This window comes from Salmo salar, chromosome 03 (assembly GCF_965601325.2).
Source record: "Salmo salar chromosome 03, fSalSal1, whole genome shotgun sequence".
In the NCBI taxonomy this organism is placed as follows: Eukaryota; Metazoa; Chordata; class Actinopteri; order Salmoniformes; family Salmonidae; genus Salmo; species Salmo salar.
In genome coordinates this window covers 55,158,119-55,183,144 of record NC_138293.1, presented here as the reverse complement: position 1 = coordinate 55,183,144, position 25,026 = coordinate 55,158,119, and the positions used below count along the sequence as shown (strand labels likewise).

The window sequence follows — 25,026 nt, the reverse complement described above, 5'->3', positions numbered from 1 at the left end:
AATGTTCATAAATGACCAGCATGGTCAAATAATAATAATCATAGTAGTTGTCGAGGGTGCAACAAGCACGTCCGGTGAACAGGTCAGGGTTCCATAGCCGCAGGCAGAACAGTTGAAACTGGAGCAGCAGCACGGCCAGGTGGACTGGGGACAGCAAGGAGTCATCATACCAGGTAGTCCTGAGGCATGGTCCTAGGGCTCAGGTCCTCCGAGAGAAAGACAGAAAGAGAGAAAGAGAGAATTAGAGAGAGCATATTTAAATACACACAGGACACCGGATAAGACAAGAGAAATACTCCAGATGTAACAGACTGACCCTAGCCCCCCGACACATAAACTACTGCAGCATAAATACTGGAGGCTGAGACAGGAGGGATCAGAAGACACTGTGGCCCCATCCGATGATACCCCCGGACAGGGCCAAACAGGCAGGATATAACCCCACAGCTTTGCACACTCTTGGCATTCTCTCAACCAGCTACATGAGGTAGTCACCTGGAATGCATTTCAATTAACCAATGTGCCTTGCTAAAAGTTAAATTGTGAAATGTATTTTCTTCTTAAATTTGTTTCAGACAGTCAGTTGTGACAAGATTGCCCTATATGGTAAAATACCAAGTCCATATTCTGGCAAGAACAGCTCAAATAAGCAAAGAGAAACGACAGTCCATCATTACTTTAAGACATGAAGGTCAGTCAATCCAGAAAATTGTGAATTGCTGCAAAGAAACCACTACTAAAGGACACCAAGAGGAAGAGACTTGCTTGGGCCAAGAAACACGAGCAATGTACATTAGACCGGTTGAAATTTGTCCTTTGGTCTGGAATCCAAATTGGAGATTTTTGTGAGACGCTGTGTAGGTAAACGGATGATCTCCACATTTGTTTTTCCCAATGTAAAGCATGGAGGAGGTGTTATGGCGTGGGTGTGCTTTGCTGGTGACACTGTTAGACGATGCGACACAGGGGAACCCAAGAGCAGACTCAGATGAGGAAACAGGAATGAACCAAAATATTTGTTACACAGAGAGATATGGAGTGCAGGTCCTGGGAAGCTCAGATGAGTTGCAGAAAAAACAGATGTGGAGACTGAGGTTGGAGTTAGCAGAGTAGAACAGGGTAAACACATCCTAAAGGGATTCCAAAGTAGTGGTGGTGAGTGAAATCCAGAGCAAGGTAGTTGGGTGGTGAGATGTGGAACAGGAGCCAGAGACAGAGCAGTAACTGCAATGAGAGGATAAACGGTGTCAGGCAGGGAAACAGGCACAGCACAGTAACAGGATCTTGAATAATCATAGATGGCTAGAATCATGAACTGACTGAGCAGAGATTACAATCTGGCAGAGTGGAAGGACTGAGTATTTGTAGATGTCTTGATTATGGAACGAGTTGCAGCTGGTAGGGATCTGCTCTGACTCCAGCACACCTGTCTCCAACGAGAGAGAGAGAGAGAGAGAGAGAGAGAAACTGCAGGTCAAGAAGACACCGGCTGAACACCAGAGAGCGTAGCAGGAGCAGATGTGACAGACTGTCTGTGATTTATTCAAAAAGCCTACAGGCTCTAGTTTAGTCTTATCTTGATTATCGTCCATTCATGTGGTCGAGTGCCGCAAGGAAAGACCTACTGTAGTTAAGCTACAGCTGGCCCGGAACAGAGCGGCACGTCTTACTCTTAATTGTAATCAGTGGACTAATGTAAATACTATGCATGCCAGTCTCTCTTGGCTAAGATTTGAGGAGAGACTGACTGCATCACTTATTTCTATAATTAATGTGTTGAAAATTCAAAATTGTTTGCGTAGTCAACTTACACACAGCTTTGACACACACTTACCCCATCACAATCCCCAAATTCAGAACAAATTAAAGTGTACAGTATTATATATGGAACTCCCTTCAATCTCAAATTGCTCAAATGAACAGCAAACCTGGTTTAAAAAACAAACAGATCACGTCACAACGCTATTCTTGTCTATTAATGTTCTGTTTCATGTTTTGTGTGGACCCCAGGAAGACTAGCTGCTGCTTTCATAACAGCTAATTGGGATCCTAATAAAATACCCAGTCTTTAGTAGATCTTCCTCCGTCTTGTTCAGGTTGAAGTCGTATTCCTCAACCGGACTCGAGCGACTGTCCTTTAAAATGGTCACAGATCTCACAAAGGAGTTCAAAGTACTGAATATAGTTTTACATTTGTTCACTTCCAAATATAACAACCTCATTTCTATATCATTCAAATAGTTTAAAAATAATGTGTCATACTTGCTTCTGGCATAAGTCAAAAGGTCTGAGCCTTTGCAGCACTTTGGTGAGGGTGATCTCTGATCTGAAGAGGCAGGAGGAGACATCTGTCTCCCACATGATCTATCCCTGGAGCATGAAGGCTCAAGATTTTCTGCAGTAAAATATTCGACCACATAATGGCAATTATTGGTACAATTAGAATACCTTTCCCAAATACATCGTTCAAGAATGAAAATGAGGGGTTGCTTACCCAGCATTTTAACCTTTTCCTTCTTAGTGGCTCTGGCACATGTTTCCTGGCGCCTTGGAGCAGATTTTAGTGGTGACTTGGGTAGGCCTAAAAACAGAACACATGCAAGTGTAAAATAACGTCCACCTTTTTTCTATACAATCAAATGTTTACCGAACTTTAAACCAAAATTCGAAATGGAGAGTTTCATACTTCATACTGCATCTATTTGCAGCAACTTAGTGTGGGGAAATCCCTCAATTAAGAAGGCAAAAGGAGACCTTGAGGCCTCATGCTCCAGGGTTAAGCCATGTGAGAGACCAAGATGATTCTTTGGAATAAAAGATTGGACAACATCATGCCAATTGTTTTTACAATTAGAAATCCTTTCTCAAATACAATGATCATGTCATGACCTCTGCCGAAGTCGGTTCCTCTCCTTGTTCGGGCGGTGTTCGGCGGTCGACGTCATCGGTCTTCTAGCCATTGCCGATCCATTTTTCATGTTCCATTTGTTTTGTCTGGTTGTCACACTCACCTGGTTTCAATTCTCTAATTACATGTTGTATATGTTCCCTCTGTTTCCCCATGTCCTTGTCGGGAATTGTTTATTGTAAGTACGTGTGCTTTATGTGACTGGTGCGATACCGGTGTTGTGCCCATGTGTTTTGTTATTTTTGTATGCCAGCAGTTATGTAGATTAAACGGCTCTGGCTATTTACCAAGTTCTGCTTTCCTGCGTTTCACTTCCATGCCACCAGTTACGCACCCCTGACAGATCAAGAATAAGGAGTTGGGTCGTCCTCATCGTCATTACTGCGTTTTAGCCTTTTGTATCTTGGTAGCAGCCGAAGTCGATGCCCCTCCTTGTTCGGGTGGTGCTCGGCGGTCGACGTCACCAGTCTTCTAGCCATCATTGATCCATTTTTCATTTTCCATTGGTTTTGTCTTGTCTTCCTACACACCTGGTTCCAATCCCATTCATTACATGTTGTGTATTTAACCCTCTGTTTCCCCTCATGTCCTTGTCAGATATTGTTTGTTATGTGCTCGTGTTGTTGGCTTGGTGCGCGACGGGTTATTGTACCCATGTTTATTTTATTATGTACTTTGGTTTTGGAGTTTGTTTTATAATAATTAAACTACTCCAGTTACACCAAGTTTGTTTCTCCTGCGCCTGACTTCCCTGCCACCTACACACACACGATGTGACAGGCACAGGTTTCCTGGTGCTTCGGGGCATATTTTGTTGTGGGGCTTGGGTAGGCATTTGCCTGAAAATAAACATGCAAGTGTAAAATAACATCCAGCCCTTTTCTACTCACATATGTCATATGAAAACAACCTAAACACATTACCAAACTTTAAAACAAAATTCGACAACATGCCAAAGTTAACCTCCCTAGTCCCTAGCCGGGAAATCCAGAAGGATTTCAGCTCCGTTTCATGTTTGTTTCACTAGTCCAACAATGGTGAAACATGGAGGGATTCTGTCTGGGTTGAGGTTACCTTCCCGCTACCCACGCACTTGTAGATTTGAACAGATCAGCTAAAGTAATACGGTACAAGGTCCTCCCAGTCTATCAAAAGGCAAGGAGGTTGTTCAGTGGCTATGGTTTATGGACAAGGGCTCGATTTAATAATCAGCATTGCAGGCTAACATACCTTCATAACTTGGGGGCTGTAGTGGCTAGAGGTGGCAGATTACATTCCTCATGCAGTTCTAAACACACGACAGTATACAGAAATAAAAACCATGCCAAGTAAATTGAATGTACGCAAACTGTCAATGTGTGTTTAAACGTACCAGTTCTAAATTCTTTCGGTTTCCCTTGGAAAATCTCTATTTCACTGGCTTCTGTGATTTCAACATCTTCACATTGCTATTTTGATTCTGAATGGTGGGGTGAGGGTTTGAATAATTTAACAGTCATTTTTAACAACCAGCAGTTGTTTTTACTAAGTGTAATGTATATGCTATGTACCGGATGTCAGTTTTATTCTTGGAAGCTGAAATTACTTCCATTTCAGAGAGGGTGTGAACCAATCCTTTATTGCGTTGTCATATTTATTTGGGAGCCACCACACTGTTTGGTCTTTGATCCAGTACTCTGGATTAACACGTACTTCCTTCTCATTTTCCATCCACACTGCTCTGGCCCACATCCTCTGAGATTAAAACCTGGGGAAATATACATTATTATATACAGTGAGGGAAAAAAGTATTTGATCCCCTGCTGATTTTGTACGTTTGCCCACTGACAAAGAAATTATCAGTCTATAATTTTAATGGTAGGTTTATTTGAACAGTGAGAGACAGAATAACAACAAAAAAATCCAGAAAAACACGTCAAAAATGTTATAAAATGATTTGACCCCTTTGCAAAACATGACTTAGTACTTGGTGGCAAAACCCTTGTTGGCAATCACAGAGGTTAGACGTTTCTTGTAGTTGGCCACCAGGTTTGCACACATCTCAGGAGGGATTTTGTCCCTCTCCTCTTTGCAGATCTTCTCCAAGTCATTAAGGTTTCGAGGCTGATGTTTGGCAACTCGAACCTTCGGCTCCCTTCACAGATATTCTATGGGATTAAGGTCTGGAGACTGGCTAGGCCACTCCAGGACCTTAATGTGTTTCTTCTTGAGCCACTCCTTTGTTGCCTTGGCCGTGTGTTTTGGGTCATTGTCATGCTGGAATACCCATCCACGACCCATTTTCAATGCCCTGGCTGAGGGAAGGAGGTTCTCACCCAAGATTTGACGGTACATGGCCCCGTCCATCGTCCCTTTGATGCGGTGAAGTATTGCTGTCCCTTTAGCAGAAAAACACCCCCAAAGCATGTTTCCACCTCCATGTTTGAAGGTGGGGATGGTGTTCTTGGGGTCATAGGCAGCATTCCTCCTCCTCCAAACACGGCGAGTTGAGTTGATGCCAAAGAGCTCCATTTTGGTATCATCTGACCACAACACTTTCACCCAGTTGTCCTCTGAATCATTCAGATGTTCATTGGCAAACTTCAGACGGGCATGTATATGTATTCTTGAGCAAGGGGACCTTGCAGGCGCTTCAGGATTTCAGTCCTTCACGGCGTAGTGTGTTACCAATTGTTTTCTTGGTGACTATGGTCCCAGCTGCCTTGAGATCATTGACAAGATCCTCCCGTGTAGTTCTGGGCTGATTCTCACCGTTCTCATGATCATTGCAACTCCACGAGGTGAGATCTTGCATGGAGCCCCAGGCCGAGGAAGATTGACAGTTCTTTTGTGTTTCTTCCATTTGCGAATAATCGCACCAACTGTTGTCACCTTCTCACCAAGCTGCTTGGCGATGGTCTTGTAGCCCATTCCAGCCTTGTGTAGGTCTACAATCTTGTCCCTGACATCCTTGGAGAGCTCTTTGGTCTTGGCCATGGTGGAGAGTTTGGAATCTGATTGATTGATTGCTTCTGTGGACAGGTGTCTTTTATACAGGTAACAAGCTGAGATTTGGAGCATTCCCTTTAAGAGTGTGCTCCTAATCTCAGCTCGTTACGTGTATAAAAGACACCTGGGAGCCTGAAATCTTTCTGATTGAGAGGGGGTCAAATACTTATTTCCCTCATTAAAATGCAAATCAATATATAACATTTTTGACATGCGTTTTTCTGGATTTTGTTTGTTGTTATTCTGTCTCTCACTGTTCAAATAAACCTTCCATTAAAATTATAGACTGATAATTTCTTTGTCAGTGGGCAAACATACAAAATCAGCAGGGGATCAAATACTTTTTCCCTCACTGTAATATAAGCCATAATTGCAAACCAAACTATTCCAATAGATCTAATCTTACTTGGCAAAACTGTACAACAGAGGGATCACTTTGTAGCCTATGTTAAGGCAGACACAGCCTTGCTGATGAGGTCCTCAGGATAAATATTTTGCATTTTGCATTTTGTGGACATTTGAGCTACTTGCGATGTGGAAGTCTTTGGAGGCACGTGAAAAAAATGAAGAAGTTGTCAGTTTAGGTATGGTGAATGACATCACAGACAAGGTTTCCATCGTCTCTTATTTCTTAGACATGTGCATATTTGTCCTGGAAGAGGAAGCAACTATCTAACGTGCTGAACTTGGATGTTCTTGGCGGTATGTTTCACTTGGCTTTATTAAGACAGTCACATCGTGGGCTTTTGCTGGCACGTTTAAGCCACTGCAGCTGGTTTTCAAACTGAAAGCCATTAAGCCCATTGAGTGAGCAGTTGTGAAATGCAACATCTGCCAAGTGAGTGAGACCATGTACATTGAACTCTGTAAATGTATCACCATAGACTCTCATCAAAGTGTATCAGCAGCTGTTTGGCATAATCAAGGTAACCACTGGAAACAGACGTCAGTTCAACGTCTAGTTTGGATTCACATTTGGTTGAGTTGTCAACTAATGTGAATTTAATGTGAAATCAACAAAACAAATGTCACCATGTCATTGGATTTAGGGTAAAATTTGGGTGAAAAAAAGACGAAATGCCCTTACGTTGATTACTTTTTGCAAGTCCAATTAGTTTTCCATGTCAATTCAACATGGGACACAGGCCCATTTTAATGGCCTTTGAAACTTGGTGACCTTTTTCAGGGCCTTTCTTCTCTCTGACGCCTTGACCCTTTGTCTTTCCCATGAGCTAGAGAACGTTGCCTTTAAAAGGTGCTTAGCTGAAAAGCATAATGGGATTTAATCCTGGATTTAGTCCAGCCCACCCTCAGTCAACAAACGCTTGTGGCAAAGTATCACAATGGCTGTTGTGTACAGGCTACAGACTTGGGCAGAGCATGCGTGTTGCAACGGTCACCAAAGCTGTTCCCCTGAGTGATGACTAAGACTAAGTGTAAAATATTATATTTAGCAACCAATGGATCTCTTTATTTAAATACAGATACATTACTTTCCCCTCTCTTGAGTAAAACAGGTCATAACATAAGTCAATTGATCTGACAAGGAATAGTGCCTTGTCACAGTGATGTACAGTATATGATCCTGAGTTTGGACTTCAAGACAACTTTGTCGTGCACAGTGGTATAAAGTACTTTAAGTAAAAATACTTGAAAGTACTATTTATGTAATTTTTTTGGAGTATTTGTACTTTACTTTACTATTTATATTTTTGATAACTTTTACCACATTCCTAAAGAAAATATTGTACTTTCAAAGTACTCATTACATTTTGAATGCTTTGCAGGACATGAAAATGGTCTAATTCACACACTTATCAAGAGAACACGTGGTCATCCCTACTGCCTCTGGCCTGGTGGACTCACTAAAGACAAATGTATATTTTGTAAATAATGTCTGAGTGTTGGAGTGTGTCCCTGGCTATCCGTACATTTTAAAACAAGAACAATGGTGCCATCTTCTTTGCTTAATATAAGGAATTTTAAAACTATTTATACTTTTACTTTTGATACTTAAGTATATTTAAAACCAAATACTTTTAGACTTTTACTCTAGAAGTATTTTACTGGCTGACTTTCACTTGAGTAATGTTCTATGAATTTATTGTCGTGGAATATTTCGGATTCAAAGGAGAGAGACTGAGATTTCTTCAAAACAATCAAACTTTATCGACTAAGAATTGCAATAATGGAGCTTGTCAACGACCACCCATCGGTAATCGTTGAGAGCCCAATGAGCAAATTTGGGTTACAGCTCTTTATAGCAAAGTGCATCCTCCTGAATGTTCATGACAAATAACAGATGTGTAGAATTATACAAAGGCACATTGTGATATCAAGCAACAGACAGTAAGATTTACATTGCACCAGGTTTCTGTCTCTAGGTTATTGTTTATACAGAAATACTAATGTAACATAGGACACTAGGTCCTTCCCTCAAATGATGAAGTCCAGTATTCATCTGCTATGTGGGAGAAATAAACTGCAGGGAGGGTTTACCTGGCAATGGCAAACAGGCCAGCACTTCACACAGACACTAATCATGGAATGCAGTCTCACCAAGACATCGGAAATCAATTGTCAGCGTTAAGCATCAGAGGCTCCTCTCGGAAGAACAGACAGAGTGTGAAAGTACTAATATAAGAATACATTATAATATAAAGTAATGTGAATAACATAATGTAATTTCCACCATATGATCTATAATTTTACTCAAGTATGACAATTGGGTACTTGTTCCACCACTGGTCATGCTTGAGTATATATTATGTTCAGTTGGTAGGATATTAACTGCTGCTTACACATTAAAAGTTAGATAAATCCATTCCTACTGTTATGCCACTAGTAGACCTATCCTACCTCCTGAAATATCTACAGTATTTGATAATGACCAATACAACATATGAAATGTACTTAACAGTATAGACAATCACACTGTCATAATTACTGCCGTGTTGAATTGACCAAATCGCAGGCGGAATGTGGATACTCATCTTTTTAATCTTTTAGAGCAAAGTATACACAGAAAACAATAACCACGAATGACTCCAGACAGGCTACTTACAAAATCATAGCAGTGTTAACACAACCACCCACAAACCCAAGTGACAAACATACTCCTAAATATATGACTCCCAATCAGGAACAACGATAACCAGCTGTCCCTGATCGGGAGCCACACAGACCAACATAGAAACACACCCAGAACAAACATACACAGACATCTTCTGCCACGTCCTGACCAAAATACTACACAACTACACCCTCTGCTGGTCAGGACGTGACACACACTGATGACACACACAAAGAATGGAAGTGACGCTTGAAAAACATTCTGTTCCTCAAATGGCAGTCAGGCAAAAAAGAAATGTCATTAATGTTTCTGTCAGGATAAACCAGTTTTGCAGGGAGAATTGTTGAAGGAAGAATATTTATTATTTATTTACTCTCTCTGTCCCCCCCATCTCTTTCTGCCCAGGGGGAATCCTAATGGTTACCAAGGCAACATGACAAGTGACTCGGCATGGATCATCAGAGCTTGTCTCTTTGTGAGTTCCAGACTCTATATTGCCTCATCATTTCTCACCAACACTATTCAAGCTGTCACAGCACTGACAGTCACACTTGTAGCTGGAGATACCACAGTATCCATCTGGGTTTCGCTCACGTTATCATATAAAACAGTGGGCCATGAATCTTTGATACCCTGAATTGACTGGAAAAGGTTTGAGCCCAACCCTGAAACAAACCCAGCTCCTACTACTTACGTGCACGTTGTTTAGCTATATATGAATGAAACAAAGTTTTACATTCTATGTGACGTGGTTGTAGTGAAATTGCATATAATTCAATTAGGTATTCACTATTATTTCATGATTATTTAACCATGCACATTGCACTCTTCAGGTTATTAACAGATAAATAGTGTACTCGACTGATTCTCTCCTTTCCTCTCCTCTACTCTCTCTCCTCTCCTCAGCAGGTGTGCCTGTGGAGAGCCCGTCTGTGTGACGGGACTGGCTGCGTGTATAACGACTATTTGACAGAAATGGTAAATGATAGTCACTAGTTACTCATCACAATTCCTCAAACTTTTTGGTGCATTTTCATACATTTTATTTTACCTTTATTTAACTAGGCAAGTCAGTTAAGAACAAATTCTTATTTTCAATGACGGCCTAGAAACAGTGGGTTAACTGCATTGTTCAGGGGCAGAATGATAGATTTGTACCTTGTCAGCTCGGGGATTCGATCTTGCGGTTACTAGTCCAACGCTCTAACCACTAGGCTACATTGCCGCCCCATAATATGATGTTGAACCTTTAAGTAACTGGTTGCCTTTTTACCTTCAAGGTAGAAAGTCTGCCAAAGGACTATTTGTTCAGAGTGAACATAAGTGAGGTATGGGTTCCATTCCATTTCTGTACATTCTATCTGTAAAGCCTGACTCCTAACTTGAAATCTGCAAGTGTAAATTGAACTTGAATCCATTGACATACATGCAACATTTTATGAAAAGGTCAATGTTATGCAAGCTTATCTCAAGCTATGATTTGGCCGTAAAGGATTAGAAACTTAATTTCTGTCATTTACACATGTTTATTACAGGAAACGGTTGAAAGAGCTGCAAAAGCCCTTAGCAGGTTCTATTGGAATAACTGTAAAAAGGACTTTGAATGCAAAGATTACACTGAAGACAAAACAAATTCTGCTGTATGTTACTTACTGGACTGTCTGCATGAGAAGGTAGGCCTATGTCACTCTCTCTCTCTCTGTGTGTGTGTGTGTGTGTGTGTGTGTGTGTGTGTGTGTGTGTGTGTGTGTGTGTGTGTGTGTGTGTGTGTGTGTGTGTGTGGTGTGTATGGGCGTGCGCACATGCATTGGTTGTACTGTGTGTGTGTGTTCCTCCAGTACTGAGCCTCTTCTTCTTCCTCCCCCTCTGTAACAGGAACCTGAGTGTGTCTCCAGTGTCACATACAGTCTAGCTGAGGTGGAGTTGGTCAGTTTGAAAGACTTTAAGTGTCTGGTTAAAGATGCATTCAATCACAAATCTAATTCCTCACAAGAACAAGAGGATGGTATGTTTAAAATACCTTTGGTTCCATGACCTCTAGTGCATAAAATAATAATATTACATGAAGTACATTGATAGCGCCTTCGGAAAGTATTCAGACCCCTTGAATTTTTCCATATTTTGTTACGTTAGAGCCTTATTCTAAAATGGATTAAATCCTCAGAAATCTACACACAATACCCCATAATGACTAAGCGAAAACAGGTTTTGATTTTATTTTGCAAATGTAAAAACATTTCAAACAGAAATACCTTATTTACATAAGTATTCAGACCCTTTGCTATGAGACTCGTAATTGAGCTCCGGTGCATCCTGTTTACATTGATCATCCTTGAGATGTTTATGCAACTTGATTGGAGTCCACCTGTGGTAAATTCAATTGATTGGACATGATTTGGAAAGGCACACACCTGTCTATATAAGGTCCCACAGTTGACAGTGTATGTCAGAGTAAAAACCAAGCCATGAGGTCGAAGGAATTGTCCGTAGAGCTCGGAGACAGGATTGTGTCGAGACACAGACCTGGGGAAGGGTACCAAAACATTTCTGCAGCATTGAAGGTCCCCAAGAACACAGTGGCCTCCATCATTCTTAAAAGGAAGAAGTTTGGAACCACCAAGATTTCCTAGAGCTGACCGCCTGGCCAAACTGAGCAATCGGGGGAGAAGGGCCTTGGTCAGCAAGGTGACCAAGAACCCTATGGTCATTCTGTCAGAGCTCCATCTATGGAGATGGGAGAACCTTCCAGAAGGACAACCATCTCTGCAGCACTCCACCAATCAGGCCTTTATGGTAGAGTGGCCAGATGGAAGCCACTCCTCAGTAAAAGGCACATGACAGCCCACTTGGAGTTTGCCAAAAGGCACCTAAAGACTGTCAGACCATGAGAAACCAAGATTGAATTCTTTGGCCTGAATGCCAAGCGTCACATCTGGAGGAAACCTGGCATCATCCCTATGGTGAAGCATGGTGGTGGCAGCATCATGCTGTGGGGATGTTTTTCAGCGGCAGGGACTGGGACACTAGTCAGGATTGAGGCAAAGATGAACAGCGCAAAGTACAGAGAGATCCTTGATGAAAACCTGCTCCAGAGCGCTCAGGACCTCAGACTGGGGCGAAGGTTCACCTTCCAACAGGACAACGACCCTTAGCACACAGCCAAGACAATGCAGGAGTAGCTTCAGGACAAGTCTCTGAATGTCCTTGAGTGGCCCAGCCAGAACCCGGACTTGGACCCGATTGAACATCTCAGGAAAGACTTGATGTTAGCTGTGCAGCAACGCTCCCATACAACCTGACAGAGCTTGAAGAAGACAGAGAAGAATGGGAGAAACTCCCCAAATACAGGTGTGCCAAGCTTGTATCGTCATACCCAAGAAGACTCGAGGTTGTCATCGCTGCCCAAAATGCATTTGAGTAAAGGGTCTGAATACTTATGTAAATGTGATATTTATGTTTTTTAAATATATATATATATATACACTGCTCAAAAAAATAAAGGGAACACTTAAACAACACATCCTAGATCTGAATGAAAGAAATCATCTTATTAAATACTTTTTTCTTTACATAGTTGAATGTGCTGACAACAAAATCACACAAAAATAATCAATGGAAATCCAATTTATCAAGCCATGGAGCTCTGGATTTGGAGTCACACTCAAAATTAAAGTGGAAAACTACACTACAGGCTGATCCAACTTTGATGTAATGTCCTTAAAACAAGTCAAAATGAGGCTCAGTAGTGTGTGTGGCCTCCACGTGCCTGTATGACCTCCCTAGAACGCCTGGGCATGCTCCTGATGAGGTGGCGGATGGTCTCCTGAGGGATCTAAAGAATCTGAAGATCTGAAGAACCTTGGCGTGATCCTGGACAACACCCTGTCGTTCTCCACTAACATCAAGGCGGTGACCCGATCCTGTAGGTTCATGCTCTACAACATTCGCAGAGTACGACCCTGCCTCACACAGGAAGCGGCGCAGGTCCTAATCCAGGCACTTGTCATCTCCCGTCTGGATTACTGCAACTCGCTTTTGGCTGGGCTCCCTGCCTGTGCCATTAAACCCCTACAACTCATCCAGAACGCCGCAGCCCGTCTGGTGTTCAACCTTCCCAAGTTTTCTCACGTCACCCCGCTCCTCCGCTCTCTCCACTGGCTTCCAGTTGAAGCTCGCATCCGCTACAAGACCATGGTGATTGCCTACGGAGCTGTGAAGGGAACGGCACCTCCATACCTTCAGGCTCTGATCAGGCCCTACACCCAAACAAGGGCACTGCGTTCATCCACCTCTGGCCTGCTGGCCCCCCTACCTCTGAGGAAGCACAGTTCCCGCTCAGCCCAGTCAAAACTGTTCGCTGCTCTGGCACCCCAATGGTGGAACAAGCTCCCTCACGACGCCAGGACAGCGGAGTCAATCACCACCTTCCGGAGACACCTGAAACCCCACCTCTTTAAGGAATACCTAGGATAGGATAAAGTAATCCTTCTAACCCCCCCCCCCCCCCCCCCCTTAAAAGTTTTAGATGCACTATTGTAAAGTGGTTGTTCCACTGGATATCATAAGGTGAATGCACCAATTTGTAAGTCGCTCTGGATAAGAGCGTCTGCTAAATGACTTAAATGTAAATGTAAATGGATCTCCTCCCAGACCTGGACTAAAGCATCCACCAACTCCTGGACAGTCTGTGGTGCAACGTGGCGTTGGTGGATGGAACGAGCCATGATGTCCCAGATGTGCTCAATTGGATTCAGGTCTGGGGAACGGGCGGGCCAGTCCATAGCATCAATGCCTTCCTCTTGCAGGAACTGCTGACACACTCCAGCCACATGAGGTCTAGCATTGTCTTGCATTAGGAGGAACCCAGGGCCAACCGCACCACCATATGGTCTCACAAGGGGTCTGAGGATCTCATCTCGGTACCTAATGGCAGTCAGGCTACCTCTGGCGAGCACATGGAGCGCTGTGCGGCCCCCCAAAGAAATGTCACCCCACACCATGACTGACCCACCGCCAAACCGGTCATGCTGGAGGATGTTGCAGGCAGCAGAAAGTTCTCCACGGCTTCTCCAGACTCTGTCACGTCTGTCACGTGCTCAGTGTGAACCTGCTTTCATCTGTGAAGAGCACAGGGCGCCAGTGGCGAATTTGCCAATCTTGGTGTTCTCTGGCAAATGCCAAACGTCCTGCACGGTGTTGGGCTGTAAGCACAACCCCCACCTGTGGACGTCGGGCCCTCATACCACCCTCATGGAGTCTGTTTCTGACCGTTTGAGCAGACACATGCACATTTGTGGCCTGCTGGAGGTCATTTTGCAGGGCTCTGGCAGTGCTCCTCCTGCTCCTCCTTGCACAAAGGCGGAGGTAGCGGTCCTGCTGCTGGGTTGTTGCCCTCCTACGGCCTCCTCCACGTCTCCTGATGTACTGGCCTGTCTCCTGGTAGCGCCTCTATGCTCTGGACACTACGCTGACAGACACAGCAAACCTTCTTGCCACAGCTCGCATTGATGTGCCATCCTGAATGAGCTGCACTACCTGAGCCACTTGTGTGGGTTGTAGACTCCGTCTCATGCTACCACTAGAGTGAAAGCTCCACCAGCATTCAAAAGTGACCAAAACATCAGCCAGGAAGCATAGGATCTGAGAAGTGGTCTGTGGTCCCCACCTGCAGAACCACTCCTTTATTGGGGGTGTCTTGCTAATTGCCTATAATTTCCACCTGTTGTCTATTCCATTTGCACAACAGCATGTGAAGTTTATTGTCAATCAGTGTTGCTTCCTAAGTGGACAGTTTGATTTCACAGAAGTGTGATTGACTTGGAGTTACATTGTGTTGTTTATGTGTTCCCTTTATTTTTTTGAGCAGTATATATATAAATTAACAATCATTTCTAAAAACCTGTTTTTGCTTTGTCATTATGGGGTATTGTGTGTAGATTGATGATGGGAAAAAACCATTTAATACGTTTTAGAATAATGCTGTAACCTAACACAATGTGGAAAAAGTCAAGGGGTCTGAATACTTTCCGAATGCACTGTATGTTGTATATTGTCAACCCATCTCCCTTCTTACTATATGCCCTGTGTTTTGTTTACAGAATGTGCTGATGTTTTTGGTAAGCATTTGTGTGTGTGTGTGTGTGTGTGTGTGTGTGTGTGTGTGTGTGTGTGTGTGTGTATATGTGTGTGTGTGTGTGTGTGTGTGTATGTGTATGTGTATGTGTATGTGTGTGTGTGTGTGTGTGTGTGTTGGAAATATGCTTACTAAAAAGAGGGATGGTTTTTACCTTCTCTATGTGATGCAGATATATGGCCAAAAGCAACTACACCGGTTAAGTGTATGTGCGTGTGCTTGTGTGCATGCGTACATATGAACGTGTGTGTGCCTTCTGTACATACGTGAGGGAAATATGCTTATTTACAATAACTAGTAGTTTTAACCCATTGTTCTTCACCTCTCTCTTTTCCTCTCTAGTTTATGCAGTGAGATGCCAAAAAGCAACTACACTTGGTAAGTGTGTGTGTGTGTGTGTGTGTGGTAACACTTTATTTGGATTGTCCATCTATAGATGCTCTACAGACGATCAATAACATTTCAACTAACCCTAGATGTAACCCTTACACTAACAAGCAGTTGCTTCTCAACCATCAGTGCCAAGCGATTAGCGTTTGAATTATTTTTAGTTTTTTGGTACTTTTTACCCCCAATTTCGTGATATCCAATACAGTCTTGTCACATTGCTGTAACTCCCGTACGGACTCGGGAGAGGCAAAGGTCGAGAGCCATGCGTCCTCCGAAACACGAACCTACCAAGCCACACTGCTTCTTGACACACTGGTCGCTTAACCCGGAAGCCAGCCGCACCAACGTGTCGGAGGAAACACACCGTACAACTGGCGACCGTGTCAGCGTGCATGCGCCCGGCCCACCACAAGGAGTTGCTAGAACGCGATGGGACAAGGACATCCCGCCAGCCAAACCCTCCCCTAACCCGAACGACACTGGGCCAATTGTGCACCTCCTCATGGGTCTCCCGGTCGCCTCCGGCTGCTACACAGCCTGGGATCGAACCAGGGTCTGCATTGATGCCGCTAGCACTGCGAAGCAGTGTCTTAGACCGCTGCGTCACTGGGGAGGCCCCATGATTATGGCTTTTTGAGGTCAGTTTCAGTTCAATTATTAAAAAAGAATCACGTTTTTGGGGTTTCGATTTTATTTTTAGACATTAGATGCACATGCGTTATGTGGGTTTAATGCTGTAACAACACAAAATAAAATAATTCATAAAAGTCCCATGATGGTAGTGACGACCCATTATTGCTTATCACTTATTAACCATAATTTATTCACATTACTTTAATAAAATATTTGATGTCTTTATTATCTCAATCCAAGTCATCATCTCATCTCTATAGAGCTGCTGCCTATGCTGTCTGATAAATATCACAATTTTAATAATTCTTTAAAGTAAATAAGGCAGACGTTTATGATTGCAGAATACCAACTATCAATCACTTAGATCATGTATTTTCAGGTAGAGATACCTCGCAAAGCAACTGCTTTCTATCGCTCTCAGGGTCCAAACATTATCAAAGGACTGTATGTTGTTAACCATCATGACATCCTCAGACTGTCACATCTCTCTCTCTCTCTCTCTCTTTCAATGCAAGGGTCTTTATTGGCATGGGAAACATATGTTAACATTGCCAAAGCAAGTGAAGTAGATAATATACAAAAGTGAAATAAACAATAAAAATGAACAGTAAACATTACACTCATAGAGGTTCCAGAAGAATAAAGACATTGCAAATGTCATATTATGTATATATACAGTGTTGTAACGATGTACAAATGGCTAAAGTACAAAAGGGAAAATAAATAAGCATAAATATGGGCTGTATTTACAATGGTGTTTGTTCTTCACCGGTTGCCCTTTTCTTGTGGCAACATGTCACAAATCTTGCTGCTGTGATGGCACACTGTGGTATTTCACCCAGTAGGTATGGAAGTTTATCAACATCGGGTTTGTTTTTGAATACTTTGTGGGTCTTTGTAATCTGAAGGAAATGTGTGTCTCTATTATGGTTATACATTTGGTAGGAGGTTAGGAAGTGCAACTCAGTTACCACCTCCATTTTGTGGGCAGTGTGCACATAGCCTGTCTTCTCTTGAGAGCCAGGTCTGCCTACGGTGGCCTTTCTCAATAACAAGGCTATGCTCACTGAGTCTGTACATAGTCAAAGCTTTCCTTAAGTTTGGGTCAGTCACAGTGGTCAGGTATTCTGCCACTGTGTACTTTCTGTTTAGGGCCAAATAGCATTCTAGTTTGCTCTGTTTTTTTGTTAATTCTTTCCAATGTGTCAAGTAATTATCTTTTTGTTTTCTCATGATTTGGATGGTTCTAATTGTGTTTAGTCCTGGGGCTCTGTTGGGTGTGTTTGTGTTTGTGAACAGAGCCCCAGGACCAGCTTGCTTAGGGGACTCTTCTCCAGGTTCATCTCTCTGTTGGTAATGGCTTTGTTATGGAAGGTTTGTGAATCACTTCCCTTTAGGTGGTTGTAGAATTTAACGGCTCTTTTCTGGATTTTGATCATTAGAGGGTATCGGCCTAATTCTGCTCTGCGTGCATTATTTAGTGTTTTATGTTATACGGGGAGGATATTTTTGCAGAATTCTGCATGCAGAGTCTCAATTTGGTGTTTGTCCCATTTTGTGAATTCTTGGTTGGTGAGCGGACCCCAGGCCTCACAACCATGAAGGGCAATGGGTTCTATAACTGATTCAAGCATTTTTAGCCAGATCCTAATTGGTATGTCAAACTTTATGTTCCTTTTGATGCCATAGAATGCCCTTATTGCCTTGTCTCTCAGATCGTTCACAGCGTTGTGGAAGTTACCTGTGGCGCTGATGTTTAGGCCAAGGTATGTATAGTTTGTGTGTTCTAGGGCAATGGTGTCTAGATGGAATTTGTATTTGTGGTCCTGGCGACTGGACCTTTTTTGGAACCCCATTATTTTGGTCTTACTGAGATTTACTGTCAGGGCCCAGGTCTGGCAGAATCTGTACAGAAGATCTAGGTGCTGCTGTAGGCGCTCCTTGGTTGGGGACAGAAGGACCAGATCATCAGCAAACAGTAGACATTTGACTTCAGATTCTAGTAGGGTGCTGCAGACTGTTCTGTGCCCTCACCAATTCGTTTATATATATGTTGAAGAGGGTGGGGTTTAAGCTGCATCCCTGTCTCACCCCACGGCCCTGTGGGAAGAAATGTGTGTGTTTTTTGCCTATCCCACTGTAATTATTGGGGTCAAATTTGTCTCCAATTTTGTGGATTGGGGTGATCAGTCCTTGGTTCCAAATATTGGGGAAGATGCCAGAGCTAAGGATGATGTTAAATAGTTTTAGTATAGCCAATTGGAATTTGTGGTCTGTATATTTTATCATTTCATTGAGGATACCATCAACAACACAGGCCTTTTTGGGTTGGAGGGTTTTTATTTTGTCCTGTAGTTCATTCAAGGTAATTGGAGAATCCAATGGGTTCTGTTAGTCTTTAATAGTTGATTCTAAGATTTGTATTTGATCGTGTACAGTTGAAGTCGTAAGTTTGCATACACTTAGGTTGGAGTCATTAAAACTTGTTTTTCAACCACTCCATACATTTCTTGTTAACAAACTATAGTTTTGGCATGTCGATTAGGACATCTACTTTGTGCATGACCCAAGTAATTTTTCCAACAATTGTTTACAGACAGATTATTTCACTTATAATTCACTGTATCACAATTCCAGTGGGTCAGAAGTTTACATGCACTAAGTTGACTGTGACTTTAAACAGCTTGGAAAATTCCAGAAAATTATGTCATGGCTTTAGAAGCTTCTGATAGGCTAATTGACATCATTTGAGTCAATTGGAGGTGTACCTGTGGATGTATTTAAAGGCCTACCTTCAACGCAGTGCCTCTTTGCTTGACATCATGGGAAAATCAAAAGAAATCAGCCAAGACCTCAGAGAAAAGAATTGTAGACCTCCACAAGTCTGGTTCATCCTTGGGAGCAATTTCCAAACGCTTGAAGGTGCCATATTCATCTGTACAAACAATAGTACACAAGTATAAACACCATGGGTGTCACGGTTGTCGTCGGGAATGGAGGACCAAAACGCAGCAGGAATGTGGATGCTCATCTTATCATTTATTTTAAATAAAGAGAACACCAAAAACAACAAAACGAAGAACACACGAACAACAAAACAGTCTTGTCAGGCTCACACAGGCAAAACAAGAAACAACCTCCCACAAATCACAAACACACCCTAATATATAGGACTCTCAGTCAAAGGCAACTAGACAACCCCTGCCTCCAATTGAGAGTCCACACCCCAATTAACTAAACATAGAAACAGACTAACTAGAAAGAACATAGAAATAGACTAACATAGAGCAGTGACCAAAAAACCCGGAAATAATAAATCAAACACCCTACTACATAAACCATCACCCCGAAATACATAAACAAAATACCCTCTGCCATGTCCTGACCAAACTACAATAGCAAATAATCTTATTACTGGTCAGGACGTGACAATGCGACCACGCAGCTGTCATACCGCTCAGGAAGGAGACGCGTTCTGTCTCCTAGAGATGAACGTATACTTTGGTGTGAAAAGTGCAAATGAATCCCAGAACAACAGCAAAGGACCTTGTGAAGATGCTGGAGGAAACAGGTACCAAAGTATCTATATCCACAGTAAAACGAGTCCTATATCGACATAACCTGAAAGGCCGCTCAGCAAGGAAGGAGCCACTGCTCCAAAACCGCCATAAAGAAGCCAGACTACGGTTTGAAACTGCACATGGGGACAAAGATTGTACTTTTTGGAGAAAGGTCCTCTGGTCAGATGACAAAAATAGAACTGTTTTGCCATAATGACCATCGTTATGTTTGGAAGAAAAAGGGGGACGCTTGCAAGCCGAAGAACACCATCCCAACCGTGAAGCACGGGGGTGGCAGCATCATGTTGTGGGGGTGCTTTGCTGCAGGAGGGACTGGTGCACTTCACAAAATAGATGGCATCATGAGGAAGGACAATTATGTGGATATATTGAAGCAACATCTCAAGACATCAGGAAGTTAAAGCTTGGTCGCAAATGGGTCTTCCAAATGGAAAATGACCCCAAGCATACTTCCAAAGTTGACAACTAAGTCAAGGTATTGGAGTGGCCATCACAAAGCCTTGACCTCAATCCCATTGAACATTTGTGGGCAGAACTGAAAAAGCGTGTGCGAGCAAGGAGGCCTACAAACCTGACTCAGTTACACCAGCTCTGTCAGAAGGAATGGGCCAAAATTAACCCAACTTATTGTGGGAAGCTTGTGGAAGGCTACTGTCATGAGAATTATTTTATCCCCATGATAATAATTAACAATCAATAAGCCTTGACTAATTCCCAAGGTTTGTAAGACACTGGGTAAAGAATAATTAGGCAAGGACTCAGCTTTATGGATTCTTCTATTACATTGAGCTGATTTCTGACGTGCTGTATCTTCTTTTTCTGTAGTGCATTTCTGTATTGTTTTAGTGATTCACAATCGTAAAGGTGTAGACTCAGGTTTTCCGGGTCTCTATGTTTTTGGTTGGACAGGTTTTTCAGTTTCATTCTTAGGATTTTGCATTCTTCATCAAACCGTTTGTCATTGTTGTTCATTTTCTTCGGTTTTCTGTTAGATTTTTTTTTATTTGATAGGGAAGCTGAGAGGTCAAATATGCTCTTTGGGTTTTCTACTGCCAGGTTTACACCTTCACTATTACAGTGAAACATTTTGTCCAGGAAATTGTCTAGAAGGGATTGAATTTGTTGTTGCCCAATTGTTTTTTGGTAGATTTCCACACTACTCTCCTTCCATCCATCCATTTGTTAATATTTTTCAGCTCCTTTGGCTTTGATTCCTCATGATTGAGCAAAGCTCTGTTCAAGTAGAGTGTGATTTTGCTGTGATCAGGGTGACTCTGGGTTGAGGTCAGTGATAAAATAGTCTACAGTACTACTGCCAAGAGATGAGCTATAGGTGTACCTACCGTAGGAGTCCCCTCGAAGCCTACCATTGACTGTGTACATACCCAGCGTGTGACAGAGCTGCAGGAGTTGTGACCCATTTTTTTTTTGCTTATGTTGTCATAGTTGTGCCTAGGGGGGCATGTGGGGGAGAGAATGCTGTCCCCTCCAGGTAGGTGTTTGTCCCCCTGTGTGCTGAGGGTGTTAGGTTATTGTCCAGTTCTGGCATTTAGGTCGCCACAGACTAGTACATGTCCCTGGGCCTGGAAATTGTTTATCTCCCCTCTAGGATGGAGAAGCTGTCATCGTTAAAGTATGAGGATTCTATTGGTGGGGATTATTAGTTTCTAGCCAGATGTAAAATGTTCCTGCTTTGACTAATTTAATAGAGTGGGTTAGGTCTGCTCTATACCAAATTAGCATACCCCCTGAGTCTCTTCCCTGTTTCACACCTGGTAGTTTGGTGGATTGGACAACCAGCTCTCTGTAACCTGGAGGGCAACCAGTGGGTCCATCGCCTTTATATCATGTTTCTTGTAGGATGACAATGTCTGTATTTCCAATTTCTTTGATGAAGTCTGGCTTTCCGCTCTTTAGGCCAAAGGCAGATGACCTCAGACCTTGTATATTCCAGGATGAGATGGTCAAATCTTTGTGTTCCATAGTGTCTAGTGTTGTTTTTGTGTGGTTTAGGCCCGGACCATCACAGTAGCTGTGAGCAGAGCATGTTGAGCATCTGATACATACCTCTTAGGTCACAGGATGGGGCTTGCGTGGGTGTAATAGTAGGGGTTGGGCCTGTTGCTCTGATCACGGCCTGGGCATATGTCCTGCTGTCATGTTGAGGTCCGTGCCCGCAGGGGCGGGGGGCATGGGGTGGGCAGAAGGGGTACAGGTCTGATATGGGGGGGCGTATATAGTATGTGGCCAGGGTTTGTTTGGGGTGGTCTTAGCTGGTTGGGGTGTGGCTGATGATGCTGTGGTCTGGGTGTAGGTCCTCTGCTCTCTCTGCACCCTCTCTCTTTCTCGCTCTCTCTCTGGTTAGTTACAATATTCTCTTGGCTGGGCTGGGAATTCTTCACTGCTTCCATGGCCAGAGGGCCCGCCACTATGTCAAATTTCAATCAAATCAATCAAATTTATTTTTATATAGCCCTTCGTACATCAGCTGATATCTCAAAGTGCTGTACAGAAACCCAGCCTAAAACCCCAAACAGCAAGCAAAGCATGTGAAAGAAGCACGGTGGCTAGGAAAAACTCCCTAGAAAGGCCAAAAACCTAGGAAGAAACCTAGAGAGGAACCAGGCTATGAGGGGTGGCCAGTCCTCTTCTGGCTGTGCAGGGTGGATATTATAACAGAACATGGTCAAGATGTTAAAATGTTAAAATGTTAATAAATGACCAGCATGGTCAAATAATAATAATCATAGTAGTTGTCGAGGGTGCAACAAGCACGTCCGGTGAACAGGTCAGGGTTCCATAGCCGCAGGCAGAACAGTTGAAACTGGAGCAGCAGCACGGCCAGGTGGACTGGGGACAGCAAGGAGTCATCATACCAGGTAGTCCTGAGGCATGGTCCTAGGGCTCAGGTCCTCCGAGAGAAAGACAGAAAGAGAGAAAGAGAGAATTAGAGAGAGCATATTTAAATTCACACAGGACACCGGATAAGACAAGAGAAATACTCCAGATGTAACAGACTGACCCTAGCCCCCCGACACATAAACTACTGCAGCATAAATACTGGAGGCTGAGACAGGAGGGATCAGAAGACACTGTGGCCCCATCCGATGATACCCCCGGACAGGGCCAAACAGGCAGGATATAACCCCACCCACTTTGCCAAAGCACAGCCCCCCCACACCACTAGAGGGATGTCTCCAACCACCAACTTACCGTCCTAAGACAAGGCCGAGTATAGCCCACAACGATCTCCGCCATGGCACAACCCAAGGGGGGGCGCCAACCCAGACAGGAAGACCACGTCAGTGACTCAACCCACTCAAGTGACGCACCCCTCCCATGGACGGCATGGAAGAACACCAGTAAGCCAGTGACTCAGCCCCTGTAAAAGGGTTAGAGGCAGAGAATCCCAGTGGAAAGAGGGGAACCGGCAAGGCAGAGACAGCAAGGGCGGTTCGTTGCTCCAGCCTTTCCGTTCACCTTCACACTCCTGGGCCAGACTATACTTAATCATAGGACCTACTGAAGAGATAAGTCTTCAGTAAAGACTTAAAGGTTGAGACTGAGTCTGCGTCTCTCACATTGGTAGGCAGACCATTCCATAAAAATGGAGCTCTATAGGAGAAAGCCCTACCTCCAGCCGTTTGCTTAGAAATTCTAGGGACAATTAGGAGGCCTGCGTCTTGTGACCGTAGCGTACGTGTAGGTATGTACGGCAGGACCAAATCGGAAAGATAGGTAGGAGCAAGCCCATGTAATGCTTTGTAGGTTAGCAGTAAAACCTTGAAATCAGCCCTTGCCTTAACAGGAAGCCAGTGTAGGGAGGCTAGCACTGGAGTAATATGATCAAATTGTTTGGTTCTAGTCAGGATTCTAGCAGCCGTATTTAGCACTAACTGAAGTTTATTTAGTGCTTTATCCGGGTAGCCGGAAAGTAGAGCATTGCAGTAGTCCAGCCTAGAAGTAACAAAAGCATGGATTAATTTTTCTGCGTCATTTTTGGACAGAAAATTTCTGATTTTTGCAATGTTACGTAGATGGAAAAAAGCTGTCCTTGAAACAGTCTTGATATGTTCTTCAAAAGAGAGATCAGGGTCCAGAGTAATGCCGAGGTCTTTCACAGTTTTATTTGAGACGACTGTACAACCATCCAGATTAATTGTCAGATTCAACAGAAGATCTCTTTGTTTCTTGGGACCTAGAACAAGCATCTCTGTTTTGTCCGAGTTTAAAAGTAGAAAGTTTGCAGCCATCCACTTCTTTATGTCTGAAACACAGGCTTCTAGCGAGGGCAATTTTGGGGCTTCACCATGTTTCATTGAAATGTACAGCTGTGTGTCGTCCGCATAGCAGTGAAATTTAACATTATGTTTTCGAATGACATCCCCAAGAGGTAAAATATATAGTGAAAACAATAGTGGTCCTAAAACGGAACCTTGAGGAACACCGAAATATACAATTGATTTGTCAGAGGACAAACCATTCACAGAGACAAACTGATATCTTTCCGACAGATAAGATCTAAACCAGGCCAGAACTTGTCCATGTAGACCAATTTGGGTTTCCAATCTCTCCAAAAGAATGTGGTGATCGATGGTATCAAAAGCGGTACTAAGATCTAGGAGCACGAGGACAGATGCAGAGCCTCGGTCTGACGTCTTTAAAAGGTCATTTACCACCTTCACAAGTGCAGTCTCAGTGCTATGATGGGGTCTAAAACCAGACTGAAGCGTTTCGTATACATTGTTTGTCTTCAGGAAGGCAGTGAGTTGCTGTGCAACAGCTTTTTCTAAAATTTTTGAGAGGAATGGAAGATTCGATATAGGCCGATAGTTTTTTATAATTTCTGGATCAAGATTCGGCTTTTTCAAGAGAGGCTTTATTACTGCCACTTTTAGTGAGCTTGGTACACATCCGGTGGATAGAGAGCCATTTATTATGTTCAACATAGGAGGGCCAAGCACAGGAAGCAGCTCTTTCAGTAGTTTAGTTGGAATAGGGTCCAGTATGCAGCTTGAGGGTTTGGAGGCCATGATTATTTTCATCATTGTGTCAAGAGATATAGTACTAAAACACTTTAGTATCACCCTTGATCCTAGGTCCTGGCAGAGTTGTGTAGACTCAGGACAATGGAGCTTTGGAGGAATACCCAGATTTAAAGAGGAGTCTGTAATTTGCTTTCTAATGATCATGATCTTTTCCTCAAAGAAGTTCATAAATGTATTACTGCTGAAGTGAAAGCCATCCTCCATTTGCGAATGTTGCTTTTTAGTTAGCTTTGCGACAGTATCAAAAAGAAATTTCGGATTGTTCTTATTTT

At 43.1% G+C, this 25,026-nt stretch overlaps 1 protein-coding gene across 3 annotated transcripts in view; it reads left to right on the top strand.

Moving 5' to 3' along the window:
* Window positions 1-25,026, top strand: part of LOC106600943 (uncharacterized) — a 54,055-nt gene that overhangs the window by 5,090 nt on the left and 23,939 nt on the right. For 2 of the 3 annotated variants that reach the window (XM_082973599.1, XM_014192744.3), the window contains exons 2-8: window positions 9,375-9,444; window positions 9,876-9,947; window positions 10,250-10,297; window positions 10,505-10,642; window positions 10,845-10,974; window positions 15,068-15,085; window positions 15,445-15,480. In XM_082973599.1, coding sequence (XP_082829725.1) covers window positions 9,375-9,444; window positions 9,876-9,947; window positions 10,250-10,297; window positions 10,505-10,642; window positions 10,845-10,974; window positions 15,068-15,085; window positions 15,445-15,480 — 512 coding nt within the window. The remainder of the gene's footprint in view (window positions 1-9,374; window positions 9,445-9,875; window positions 9,948-10,249; window positions 10,298-10,504; window positions 10,643-10,844; window positions 10,975-15,067; window positions 15,086-15,444; window positions 15,481-25,026) is intronic. The other variant, XM_014192745.3, reaches the window with a different exon arrangement.